The 13,135-nt window shown below is 56.4% G+C and overlaps 2 protein-coding genes across 2 annotated transcripts in view; both read left to right on the top strand.

Moving 5' to 3' along the window:
• The first annotated feature begins 1,507 nt into the window (after positions 1-1,507).
• Positions 1,508-9,270, top strand: TAGLN2 (transgelin 2). Its single transcript, XM_060032419.1, has 5 exons — positions 1,508-1,617; positions 6,748-6,954; positions 7,428-7,602; positions 7,909-8,011; positions 8,318-9,270. The coding sequence occupies exons 2-5, from the start codon at positions 6,775-6,777 to the stop codon at positions 8,457-8,459; spliced, it is 600 nt and encodes a 199-aa protein (XP_059888402.1). The 5' UTR covers positions 1,508-1,617; positions 6,748-6,774; the 3' UTR covers positions 8,460-9,270.
• A 2,109-nt stretch (positions 9,271-11,379) lies between these two features.
• The window catches only part of CFAP45 (cilia and flagella associated protein 45), a 41,109-nt gene continuing 39,353 nt past the window's right edge, over positions 11,380-13,135 (top strand). Inside the window, exon 1 of the mRNA XM_060008689.1 lies at positions 11,380-11,554. Within this exon, the coding sequence (XP_059864672.1) occupies positions 11,471-11,554 (84 nt within the window). The 5' untranslated portion in view covers positions 11,380-11,470. The remainder of the gene's footprint in view (positions 11,555-13,135) is intronic.

The following is a 13,135-nucleotide window of genomic DNA, read 5'->3' as shown; positions in this document are numbered from 1 at the left end:
GGGCAAGAGAGAATGGAAAAGTGGGAAGGCACTGGTTTTTTTTTTTAATTATTATTTTTAAAATTTATTTTATTTTTGGCTGCATTGGGTCTTCGTTGCTGCGCGCAGGCTTTCTCTAGTTGTGTGGAGCGGGGGCTACTCTTTGTTGTGGTGCGCAGGCTTCTCACTGCAGTGGCTTCTCTTGTTGTGGAGCACGGGCTCTAGGCGCACGGGCTTCAGTAGTTGTGGCACGCGGGCTCAGTAGTTGTGGCTCGCGGGCTCTAGAGTGCAGTCTGAGTAATTGTGGCGCATGGGCTTAGTTGCTCTGCAGCATGTGGGATCTTCCCGGACCAGTGACCAAACCCGTGTCCCCTGCATTGGCAGGCGGATTCTTAACCACTGCACCCCCAGGGAAGTCCGGCACTGGTTGGTGATGCGCTTGAAAACCAGGCTCAACTGGGTCTTCTATCATCTGTGAAGAACTCCACTGATGGATGTAAGCAGAGACTCCACCCCAGAGGGACTGCTCAACTGAAGCCTGAAAACAGGGAGGAGGGAGCCCTCCTTTAACCCCCAAACGAGGCTCTCCTCCACCCTCAGAGACAGAAGAACTGCTAGCCTCTTCCTCCACTGAGGGTTCTTTTAATCCCTCCAGGATTAAGAAGAGGTGCCAGGTCATGGAGGAGGAAATGAAGGGGAAAGAAGTCAAGTCTGGGGACTTCCCTGGTGGCACAGTGGTTAAGAATCCGCCTGCCAATACAGGGGATATGGGTTCGAGCCCTGGTCCGGGAAGATCCCACATGCCGTGGAGCAACTAAGCCCGTGCACCACAACTACTGAGCCTGCGCTCTAGAGCCCGCGAACGACAACTACTGAGCTCATGTGCCACAACTACTGAAGCCCACACACCTAGAGCCTGTGCTCCACAACAAGAGAAACCACCACAATGAGAAGCCCACACACCACAACAAAGACTTAACACAGCCCCCAAATAAATAAATAAATTATAAAATAAAAAAATAAAATTGTTTAAAAAAAAAGAAGTCAAGTCTGAACCCTGGGTCTCAACGCTGTTCATGCCTCTTGGGCCCTGGGCACGGAATCACCTCACTGCTAGTCTGGGGCTTGAAGAAGGTGGGGAGCAAGACCACCAAGACCAGGAGCTGTCCTGGCCTGCTAGCCCCAGTCCTGCCTCACCCTAGACGGTTGTGTGTGTGTGTGTGTGGAGTGGGGGCAGTGAGCGTCTTCCTGTACCTCCATTTACTTAACCACCCTTTTTAAACCAAGAGGTTTCTTCCCATATAAAAACGCCCACAGTCTTGAGCTAACCTAGGCAGAAAGTTTCCCACTGGGGCACAAGTTTAAGGGCTCTGGGGTAGGGGTATAGGTTCTCAAGAGTGGAGGCTACTGCCTCCAGGTCCTTTAACTCAGGTTCTTCTCCACCGCCCCTCTCTTTTAAGCACTGCCCTCAGCTTCTGGACTGCGGCGCCTTTAAACCCTCTCGGCCCTTGCCCCGCCCCTGGTCCGCCCCGTCCGAGGCGGGAGCAGGCTGAAAACCTCCGGCCGGGCCCGGCCCCGGCGCTTCACTCGCGCTGCAGACCCCGCCTGGAGTGCGCAACTCTTCGGTCCGCGTGAACGGTGAGCTGGAGGGAGGGGTCTCTAGAAAGCTAGAAGCCAGAGCTTGCGACTTGCTCCAGTGAGCTTGGTGATCAAGGGCTGGCAGGCAAGGGTCCGTTGACTGCTTTGCCCCTCCCCGGGCTGTCAGGTCTGTCCCCAGGCTCTGACCCCGCATTGTTGAGCAATGAGGTCAGCCGCTGTTGCTAGTGCATAGACGGGGCCGTCCGTCCGGATCAGGGACTCGGGGACTGCGTCCCGCCCGCCGGCTCCAGCCCCGGGTCTTCGCTGGGGTGGGGAAAGAGGGGCGTCAGGGATTAGCTGGCTGGCCCCCAGTGATGGAGCGTACAGGGTCCCGGCGCCCACCCTGGCCAGCTCGGCGCCGCCGGGGCTTCCGAAGCGACACTTCACTTCCTAGTTCCAGGAGCACGTGTGGGTGCTGCCTGCCCTCTGCGTCCCCGAAGCCGACCTTTCTGTTTATTCTCCTGCAGCTCGTTTTTCTGGGGATTCGGCGTCGCGGGTTGGGGCGAGGGGGTTCCGTGCGCGGGTCCCGCATGGCCTCGCCTTCCCGGGTTCGGGAGGGGAGTTGAAGCTCCAATCGCCTCCAGGAGAGTCCCCCCGACCTGAAACATCTGGGAGGCTGCAGCCCTGACTGCGCCCCATCATGCCCTGTCTGTAGGAGGTGGTGTTGAGGGAGGATGGATGCTTTCCAGGCCTCCAGCCCCTACGGGAGCCGATGCCCCCACCCCTTGCCCCCTGCTGCTGGGAAAGTCGGTGGTGGCCGCGGGCGGGCGGTCGGGCGGGCTGCCCAGACCACTGCGTCACCCCAGCGGCGGGCGGTGGGTGATTCATCCCAGTAACGGCCCAGGGTGTGGCGAGGGGGGGGCGGCAGGACCGGAAATGGACTGCCACCTCCCTCCCCCACCCCCCTCCCTCTGCAGGCCTCCTGGAGTCTCCTGGAGCCGCTATCTGTGAAGTTCTGGGGCACCTTGGTATCTGTGAGCAGAAAGAAGTGGGGTAGAAGTGAGCATGGACTGGTGTGGGGATCCGGTGTAGGAGGAGGCCTGTGGCTCTCCTAGTTTTCTGACCCCAGAGCACCCGACGGAGGGACAGCTCCCCGTCTTTAACCCCACTCCCAGTTTCTCCTTCCTAGTCTACAGGGAAGACTGCCGAGGAGGCCAAGGTAGGGTGGGGCCGGCAGGGCCCTCCCCTTCCAGAATCAACAAATAAGTCTTTGTCCAAGTGCAGTTCTCCCCCCACCCCACCCCCCCCCACTCCACAGCCCGGGTCCCTCTTTTGCTCTCCGGGGATTGGCCTCTAATCCCTTCTCCCCACCCCCATCCCCTCTCCCCCACCCCCATCCATTCTCCCCCACCCCCATCCCTTCTCCCACCCAGGATTTTCAGTTATGGGGCTCTCTAGCTCAGAATGTACCTTCTGTTCCCAGGATATTTCTTCTACTCCTGAACTATTTCCTTAAATCTACTTCTCTATCCCCAAACTTGTAATTTCTCTTCTCCACACGCCCTCCGTACCCTCCACAGCTGCTTCCTTGAGGAATCCCTTGCACCTGTCTGTACCTGTGAAGCGGCCCCTTTCCCAAGGATCCCACTTCTGCTCCCCGCCCTCGCCCCGCCCCCGCTCCGCCCCCACTCGGAGCCTCCCCGCCACTCCTGCGCCGAGTGGATGTTTCTGCCTGGTGCCCCCACCCTGCCCCATTCCTGTGTTTGGTACACAGAAGCCATGGCAACGGCCCCCACCATACCCCTCCTCCTGCGCAAGCCTTGTGGCTTCCTGTTTGCATAGCTTCAGCTTTCTCTTCTGCTCGCTGACTCTTGATACCAAGGCGGCTGCCCCAAGGTGGCCCTTCAATCATAGGTCTCCCATCACCCCCGCTCCCTGTGGCTCTTCACTTTGGGGGCAAGTATCCCTGTTTCGCCTTTTCAAAATAGTCTTAATGCCAATTCTGGATTGGGAGGTTCCCCTGTGTCCTCTCTGCACAATGAATGGAGAGTCCCTTTGTCTTTCCAGTTCAACACCCCAGCCAGGAGCCCTGGAATCCTACTCCCACCCCATGTCCGCTTTTTCTTTGGCGTCGGCGGTGGGGTGAGGTCAGCTTCCAGCCCAGGGTCTGGGTGGGGCTGAGGGCTGGAGTGCCTTTTGTGGCCCCTCCCCCTTTCCCAACTGTTGTAACCTTGTGGGTGGGAGTGAGGGCTGTTCCCACCGCTGTAGGCAGCTCTGGAGTTTAGGTTACTCACTGCCAATCCACCCCCCAAGCTGTGCAGCTGTTGTTTTCCCTTCGGACCCCCAGCTCTGGGCATCTCCCACACAGCCTTTCCCCACTGCAGTAGGCAACTGGCTACCTTCCCTCCTTTAAGGGAGAGCCAGGGTAGGTCCCCTGAGTGTCACTAGCGTGGGCCACTCCAGCTCCAGTGGCCGCAGCCCCTCAGCGTGTGCCTGCTCGTGGGGGTGGGGAGAGAAGCCGTGGGCAGGCTGGGCCCGTCTGGCCTGCCTCCTCCCAGAGCTCTGCTTTACGGCTCTGGCACCTCGGGATCTAGGGCAATGGCTCCAGAGTGGAGCCGAGACACTGCAGCTGGAGTCTGTGACCTTGCCAGATGTGCCCAGGCACCAGAGTTTAGGAGGGAGACCCAGAGGTGGGTCTGGGAGGCCGAGTCTGTCCTGTCCGTCCATACCGTAAGTGACACTGGAGGGGTCACTCTTCGGTCCTGCGCTCCCCTCCTAACCCTGGTGTCTGGGTTAATCATTCTCCTGTCCTTTCTTTCCCTGGGCCGTAGTGATCCCTGGGCCTCAGGCCACTTGGCTCCATGGAGACACAGCCCTGAGGCCCAGGTGACCACAGTGGAGCTGCTCCCAGAAGTGAGGTCTGAACACTGGGCTGGGAAAAGGGGTCTTACTGGTGGCAGCAGCCTCTGGCCCCCCTCTCCTTGCTTCTGAGCCTCCCAGCCGTGGCCCTGTGCGTCAGGGGTCACAGGCTTATGGAGACCGAGTGGCTCTCGGCTGGGCAGCTGGGGCTGGGCTGAGGGGAGAGAATCTTGTCTCCCTCCCTCCACTCGGCCGGCCTGCCCTGTCCCTGCTGAGTGTGTGCTGGCTCGTGGTGTGGGTCAAGGCCCAGACTGACATTTATCTGGCCCGGCTTCCGGGCTGGGTGAAGTGGGGCTGGGTCGTCTTAATGAGGTTTAAAAATAACTGATTATGGGGAGGATCGCTGCCGGAAATGTGCAGCCCAATAGGCTGCAGTCGGAAGGAGCAGCCATGTTGCAGTGGGGGGGAGGGGACTGGCCCGAACCCCACCTCTGCTGGGGCTGAGAGGTGGGAGGACGTTTGAGGCAGCTGCTGTCCCTGTGGCCTGCCCCGAGGCCCAGGGAGGGGGGGTTGGGGTGGCTCAAACTGCTGTGCGGGGGACCCAGGGAGCCAGAGTGACTCCGTCCCTTAAGTCTGACCTGGCCTGGGGCCAGAGGTAGGGAGAGGCAGTGTTTCTCCTCCCTCCCCTTGCACAGAGGTGCCTGGCCTGGGGCATCCCCTTTTGTGTACAGTCAGCCAGCTCTATCTCAGAGCAGAAAGAAGAGCCCATGGGGAGGGGATGGGGGCAGGAAATGGGGTCCTGGCTCCCCCTCGGCATGGGTAGCATTCCTAGGACAGGGCTCTGGGTGTGGGACCTAGGCAGGGAGGTGGCAGGTGGGGGCAGACTGCCCACTGCGAGGTGCTGTCAACCCAGGCCAGTGGTCAGGAAACCACCCAGTTCTTCCTGAGGTCTTCCAACTAAGTTAAAGAAACCCCGCTGTGTATTTCCCCATCCCTCCCTCTCTTCCCGGGTTTCCCTAAAAATGCCACCCAAGGCTCCTGGATTAGTGCCCTATTCCTGCTGTGACAAATTATCACAAACTGAGTGACTTAAAGCCACACACATGTAATATCTTGCAGAGCTAGGTTTCACTGGCTAAAATCAAGGTGTTGGCAGGGCTTACATTCCTTCCAGGGGACTTAGGGGAGATTCCATTCCTTACCTTTCCCAGCTTCTGGAGGCCATCTGCATTGCTTGGTTCATGACCCTGCATCACTCCAACCTTGGCTTCCTTCTCACTTCTCCCACTCTGACTCATCTGCCTTCCTCTTTCACTCATAAGGACCCTTGTAGTGAGTACATTGGGCCCCCCTGGAGACCCAGGGTACTCTCCCTATCTCAAGATCTATAATTCAATCATATCTGCAAAATCTCTTTTGCCATATCAGGTAACATTCCCAGGTTCTGGGAATTAGAACATAGACACCTTTGGGGGGCCATTATTCTGCCTACCACTGCTTCTAGAAAGGAAAGTAGAATTAGGTATTACCTCTTTTCTCATGGGAAGCCCCTTTGCCTGGTGAAATCTGTTAAGGACCTACTCAGACCTACCTCTTCCAGGAAGCCCTCCAGGCTGCTTCTGCCAATACTCCTCTCTCAATTCCTATAACACGTGGTCTGACTGTGTAGTTTAATATTCATCATGTACAACTCTTGCCCTTTCATAGGTGCTCACTTTGTCTCTCTGTTGGCACTGTGGGCAACTTTAGGACCAAGGACTTCTGTGTCTTCCACAATCCCCAGCACAAATAGTGGGTGTTCAATTAAAACCCAGTGGCTAATTAAGGGTAGATCTGTCCAGTCCCCTAGCTCCTGACATAGGTTTCTCCAGCCACTCCATATTCTTTCCAAATCATTCTCTTGCCCAGAACTGGAAAAGGCAGGGTTGGGGTTAGAATGACCAGTTTGCCTTTGCTAAAGCTGACCACCCCAAATGAGGGGCTGAACCCCCAATCCTGGCCTCATTTACCCTATTTTCTATTCCAGTGGGTTTTATACTTCATTGTAGCAGTGGAACCATTCAAATGAAATCTAATGGGAAGCCTCAGTAGAGTAGACAGGCTACCTGTCACAGGGGTGGAAGAACCCAGAGGTGCCTTAACACCTCCTAGAGTTCTGAGCACTGAGAGCCTAGCCCATGTCCAGGGGTTAAGGTGAGACTTCCCTCATTTGGTGGCTGTTCTCACCTCCTCACCTCCGGGGCCCACCCTGGGGATATGGTGTGTGTCAGAATCCCCCACCCCACAGGCTGCAGAGTGCTGACCACAGGCCTGGATGTGTCCTCTCCCCAGTTCCCCCAGACACCACCGCCCTTTGGAATGGCCAACAGGGGACCTTCCTACGGCCTGAGCCGGGAGGTGCAGCAGAAGATTGAGAAACAATATGATGCAGACCTGGAGCAGATCCTGATCCAGTGGATCACCACCCAGTGCCGCAAGGATGTGGGCCGGCCCCAGCCTGGGCGCGAGAACTTCCAGAACTGGCTCAAGGATGGCACGGTGAGAGCTGGGCGCCGCTGACCAGAAGTGCCAGGAGAGCAGGGCTGGGTCTGAGGGACCGGGGATTGTCTCAGCTGAAGAATGGAGGGCAGCCCCCTCCCAGCTCTTCTTGAGCCGGGATATCTTCATCGTGCAGAGGCCCCCTGCTTTCCTCCCTCCCGCCGAGGGAAGTGGAAGGGTGAACGTGCCTCCCTGCAGTGGAAGCCGTGTGTGACAGAAGGAAGAGGAACTCTAAGGGAAGAGCTGGGGGAGGTGTGCTGTAGTTGGTAATCCTGGAATAGCACGGTTTACACTCTGGGCTCAGAGGCAGGGGGCTGGGCAGGAAGGAGCCTGTGCTCACTCCAGGTAGAGTCAGAGCTGTCTTCAGGTAGGAGAGGCCCCTCTGCGGTTCACTGTCTCTAGCGCCGAGCATGGTACATTCTGATCTGTGGTAGGCAGGGCCTCACTTCTGCACACCTACTGTCCTCACCCAGGTGCTGTGTGAGCTCATTAACGGGCTGTACCCCGAGGGGCAGGCCCCGGTGAGGAAGATCCAGGCCTCCACCATGGCCTTCAAGCAGATGGAGCAGATCTCCCAGTTCCTGCAAGCAGCCGAGCGCTACGGCATCAACACCACTGACATCTTCCAGACTGTGGACCTCTGGGAAGGTGGGTCAGGGCCAGGGCACCGTCATCCAGAAGACCAGAGGCTGGGCTGGGCCATGTCCACCAGGGAGAAGGGGCAGGTTTCTGATACCTGAGGACAAAGAGTGGGGTGTGTGTGTGTGTGTGTGTGTGTGTGTGTGTGTGTTTATGGAGGAGTTGGCCATATTGGGGGTTGGGTTGGAGAAGGGTCGGGAGACCAAGAGTAAAAGAATTAGGAAGCTGGGCCTGCTGACTTAGTGATAGAGGTGGAAGCCTGGCATGCAGGACCCCAGACCCACTGAGGCCAACACACCCCCTCCCCCTTCCCAGGAAAGAACATGGCCTGTGTGCAGCGGACACTGATGAACCTGGGTGGGCTGGCGGTAGCCCAGAACAATGGGCTCTTCTCTGGAGATCCCAACTGGTTTCCCAAGTGAGTACTGCTGGGGCAGCCCAGGCCCCGGGCCGGCGCGGTGATCCTTCCCACTCCTGCCCCTAGGAAATGCCCTTTACAAAGCACTTTCACATTCCTCGTCTCACTTAATCCTCATGAGTCTCCCGGGGTGGCAAGGGACAGTCCCTTTTGAGAGATGACCGGGTGGCTTCAGAGAGCTCAAGGCTCTCCAGGGCAGAGCTGGCACCAGTACTTAAGCCAAAGAAAGCCTGTGCTGTGTCCATGGAGGACATTTACTGGGGCAGCCTCCACCCTCCTCCTAACCAACGCTCCCTTTCCACCCAGGAAATCCAAGGAGAACCCTCGGAACTTCTCCGACAACCAGCTGCAGGAGGGCAAGAATGTGATTGGGTTACAGATGGGGACCAACCGCGGGGCATCTCAGGCAGGCATGACCGGCTACGGGATGCCACGCCAGATCCTCTGATCCCACCCACAGCCCTGCCCCTGCCTGCCGTGAATGGTTAATATATATACATATATATATGTGTGTATATATATATATATATATATATATATATGTATATATATATTTTAGCAGTGACATTCCCTGAGAGCCCCTGGAGCTCTCACGCTCCCCTCTGCCAGGGTGGGGGCCTGGCCTGTCTCCTCTGGGGGTGCCTGACGATGGCCTCCCCACTGTGCTTACTAATACATTCCCTTCTCTAAATCCACCAAAACTGGACCAACTGGCCTCTTTTCCACGGGACCAAAATTAGGGGGGCATCACCCCCTCTCCCCACCATACCTCTTCTCTTTCTCTCTGGCCTCTCTTCGCCTGAGCCCTGTGCCCTAATCCATTCCTTGGCTGGGAGTCAGGGATGCTGCCTAATGGCCTTCTCCCCACAAGTACGCCTCGCCCACAGCTGTGGCTGCAGGGACTTAATTTATAGGGAGGGGTCTGTGGCGGCTGCCCCCTCAGCCCCAGCTGGACTACGCTCACCACACTTCTGAGGCAGCCTGCCCTGGCAGAGGCCTTCAGGCTTCTCATTTTCCATTCCCCTCTCTGTGGCTAACGGGTGGGGGTGAGGGGACTGGGGAGGGAAGGCTGCCCACCATGGGCTGGGGCTTGAAGAATCTGAGTTTGCTGGTTTAAATAAAGAATCTCTGTCTTTTTTTGGATGGACTCTGGCTGTGTCTGGGGCCACTGAGTCCACTGTTGGGAAGGGAGGAATGTGGGGGAAGGGCGGTGACTGGCTCCAGGGAAGAGGGCTTTGAAATAAAAGGTTACAAACATCTCCCCATCCTCGATTTCCTTCCCATTCTTTTTCTCACTTGGTTTAGGGGTGGGGTTGAGATGGGACAGGCCCTTCCAGCTGCCCTCGGGCTAGAAGCCATGATGACAGCATACGTGGGCAGGCTTCACAGGGAGGGGGGGCCGTCACCTACCCAGGTGCTCCTGGCTGGGCCCTTCCCACAGCCAGAACAGTTCTCAGCCACTGCAGGAAGGTGGGGCCGCCGTCCACACAGCCCTGAGTCCTGGCAGGTGTCTGGGTGGGAGGCCCTCAGGCAGGCTTGATGCAAGGTGACCTCTGGTGGCCAGACCAGTCTGGGAAGGAGCTGGTGGTGGTGGCTGGAGGCAGGAAGCCTTGTTGATCATCCCAGGCACTTGTGAGCTACTTGCTGGTGAGAACCTAGCAGCATTCCTTCTGGACGGGTGGCCCTGGACCACAATAATCAATTTTGGGGTCAGGTTGTCCTGAGCTCCCAGCCCTGACCCAGGCATGAATGTAGTTCCAACCCCACGGCCTTCCCATCAGACCCTGTGTCTCCCTAGAGGCTCTGGGCCAGTCCCCCACTTCAGCTCCCACCCGCATCAGCCAACCTGGCCTCCACTGTCCCTCTCCCCATGTCCACTTCCGTGTGTCTCTATTTCCCAAGGATGGGAAAGGCACAACGTTGTGCCTGAGGGTGACAAATTGTGCAGTGGTGGATAACAAGAGAGCTTCCATTCTCCTTTCGCCCACCCCACTGTGGTTCCCGCTGCCAAGAAGCACCTACTGTGTGCCAGGCCCCATGCCACTGCTGTACATTAGCCGTCAGCTCAGGGGCTCTCCGCCTTATCCGAGCCCCAGCCATGGGCAAGATGGTGTTTGCTTGCCTGCTGTACTCCCTTGGGCTGTGGCTCAGATAAGATAGGGTACAGCCTATTTGCAAATTCCCCGGGGATTAGCTGTCACTCCACCCCGTTATCTCCCATTCAGGAAGCCTCCGTGGAATGCCAGTGAGGAAGAGTGATGTCATTGCAGACGCAACATTGAATTCATTGATATTTGAACTAAAAAAACCAAACCATTTGCACCCTTCTCTGATTTAACTATAGCTATGAATTATGGGCCACAGGCCTCACGACTTTCTGGGACCGGCACACCACAGAGCCAAGACTGAGGACCACTGTCTTCTCCCAGCAGATTCCCATGTTAGTCCACAAGGTGGATATGACTATTATTTCCCTCATTTCGTTCCCAAATGAGCGTACTGGGTCCCAGGACAAGAAACTCACCCAAAGCCATATAAGGATTTAGTGGGCAGAGGGGTTTTGAACCCAGGTCATCCTGGCTGGGAGCTGGCTGAGCCTATGCTGCTCCAGCCGGACTGGATTTGAGAGGTGCTCAGCCACGGGGCTCACCTCCCTCCTGGCTGGATCCACCACCCACCGGCAAGCTCTGGGAGGCCCCTCCACGTCTCCCCTTAATCCACTTCGCTCCAGGTTCAGCTCCTTCCTTCTGGAAATGGCCTCCACTGACTCCTCAACATTTTGTTTTGTTTTCTGTTTGCTTTACAGCATTTTGTTCCGTGTGAAATCACAGTTTCATCCCTAATTTGGCCCCTCTCATCTCTCCTGGCACTCCTTCAGGCCCTGGAGCCCAGAATGGGTCCCAGCCCTGGGAATAGGGGGAAAAGCTTCTCTGAGTGGCAACCCCTTTTCCTGCCATCTCCTAGCAACTCATTCCCCGTGGCTTTCCACACTGGTGTTCCCTAACACCCTGCGCCTGCAGGACGGTTCCTGCTGCCCCGAACAATCTCCCCTTCCAGGTGTCACCGTGGCCACTTTCTCTCCTTCAGGTCTTTGTTCAAATGTCACCTTCCAGTTCAAACATACTGCCTTCCCTGGCCGCCGTGTTTAACATTGCACACTCCACTCTCAGCCTGCACCCCATCCTCCTTCCCTCCTTTCTCCTATCACTACATGATACTAATGTAGTTTACTTATTCATCTTCTGTCTCCACCCACAGGATGTACACTCCGTAAGGGCAGGTTTGTGCTGGTTTTGTTGATGCACAGTAGTGCCTGGCGTGTTGTAGGCGCTGGATAAATATTTGTTGAATGAACGAATGAATGAGTGAATATCACACTGCCCTCATGCTCCCGAATCCCCTGGCCTGGTGTCCGGCCAGCCCAGGGTCCCAGTGACCCAGCCTGTCATCGGATCTGAAATGAAACCAGTTTCCATTTCAGTTTCCAATGCTTCCTCATTTCCTGTCAGTTTCCAGTGCTTCCTCATTGTTCATTTCTCAAAGGTAAAAAGCTGAGAAGCGGGTTCTCCCTATAGCCAGAGGAGTGGAGGTTGGGAAGGGGATGGAGGGTGGTTTGTGTGCTCTGGGCAAGTGGAAGGTGCTTGAGGATTTGGCAGAAAAAAAGTAGGAAGAGGGCAGGAGGAAGGGGTAGGAGCCAGCATTGGTTCATTTACTCCTTGCCTTCAGCCTTGCAGTGGAAGATCACTGTGGAGGTAAAGGGAAAGTAGGCTTGGCCCATGGTGGCTGATGGGAAGGAGAGCTGGAGAAGGAAGGCAGGCAGGAGGAAGAGGAGGGGGAGGGGGAGGAGGAAGAGGGGGGAGGGGAGGGGAGGCTAGGGGGAGGGGAGGGGAGGGGGAGGAGGAGGAGGGGTTCACAGTGTGGCTGACCTGTAGGGGAAAAGTATAGTTCTGTGCGGTCTGTTCATGTGCACTGAGTGTGCGTCCAGGTGTGCGAGAATTCACAGGGCCAGGGCTCGGCGGTGCGGGTGGGAGGAGATGAAACTGTGATCTTGTGTGGAGGCTGCCTGTGAGTATGTGTTTACCAAGGACTGGGGACTGGGGGTGCAGAGAGGTGTGTGTCAGGTGTGTGTAGGCAGAGGGTAAGCGTCTGAGTGTTTGTCCATGGCTCCCTGAAGAACAATATGTCCATTCCTGCCTGTGCAGCCCAGAGAGGCCTTTGAGAGCTTGGCAAAAGGCCCAAGGACCAGTGGAACAGGGAAAGGGCTGGACAGTAGGGCCCCAGGGAGGGAGCAATAGAGGGCCTGGGATTCAATTTGTTGAAGAGAAGGCTAAAGGTAAATTAGTAACCGTCTCCTTGTGAAGAAATGAGTTTTAGTCCCAGTGGCTAGGGAGGTAGGTTAAAAGAAAAGGCACGGAAGTTGCACCTAGAGAAATTTAGGTTAAACAAGGAAAAATGATCCTCCTGACCCTGAGGTGTTATTAGCCTCTGGATTCTCTTAAGGGTCAGGAGGAAGGTCTTCAATAATAGGACAAGTCTCATCTTAAAGTGGAAAATGAGCAATTCCGCCTGGGAACACTCATATACACACCCATTTTTTCATTCATGTATTCATTCCTTCAACAATTATTGGGGTTCTACCCTATGCCAGGCCTTATGGGGCCTATGAAGATTATTCATACATGATCTCTTTGCTCAAAAAGTACCTCGTCCTGTAGCGGAGGTAAAATATGGATAGGAGCCATGATAATTCAGAAAGCCAGTGATATGGGCCTTTGGAGAAAAGCAAGTAGGGCTCTTTGGGAGGATCACTTGCCAGCCTCCCGCAGCCCTGGGTCATTTCTGGGGTGGAGGTCGGTGGTGATGTCATGGTGAGCTGAGGCTATGTGTCTCGGGGATCCTCTCCCCTGATCTGCTGGGGGGAGTGGGGCTGCTGGTTGGTGGGGGTGGGATTGCTCCTCCGGAAGAAGGAGTAGTCACTGGCTCTGTGGTCAGAGGTCAAGTTTCAGTGCGGGGGGTGGGGGTGGGAGGGTGGAGTGGGGGGGCATGAAGGGGCTGTTCCTTTCCTGCCTGGAGTGGGGGTGGTCAAAGAAGCCTGAGTCAGGGTGAGAACCAGGGATTGGGTGG

The sequence above is a fragment of the Delphinus delphis genome, chromosome 1 (assembly GCF_949987515.2).
Source record: "Delphinus delphis chromosome 1, mDelDel1.2, whole genome shotgun sequence".
Taxonomy (NCBI): Eukaryota; Metazoa; Chordata; class Mammalia; order Artiodactyla; family Delphinidae; genus Delphinus; species Delphinus delphis.
The sequence above is the reverse complement of the archived record's forward strand: the minus strand, read 5'-3'. Positions and strand labels throughout refer to the sequence as shown.

What these genes read in the sequence shown, in the direction of transcription:
- TAGLN2 (XM_060032419.1), top strand. Translation starts at nt 6,775, where the DNA reads ATGGCCAACAGGGGACCTTCCTACGGCCTGAGCCGGGAGGTGCAGCAG. An exon ending in ACTGGCTCAAGGATGGCACG is followed by an intron (nt 6,955 to 7,427) that starts GTGAGAGCTGGG and finishes GTCCTCACCCAG; the next exon opens with GTGCTGTGTGAGCTCATTAA. An exon ending in GACTGTGGACCTCTGGGAAG is followed by an intron (nt 7,603 to 7,908) that starts GTGGGTCAGGGC and finishes CCCCCTTCCCAG; the next exon opens with GAAAGAACATGGCCTGTGTG.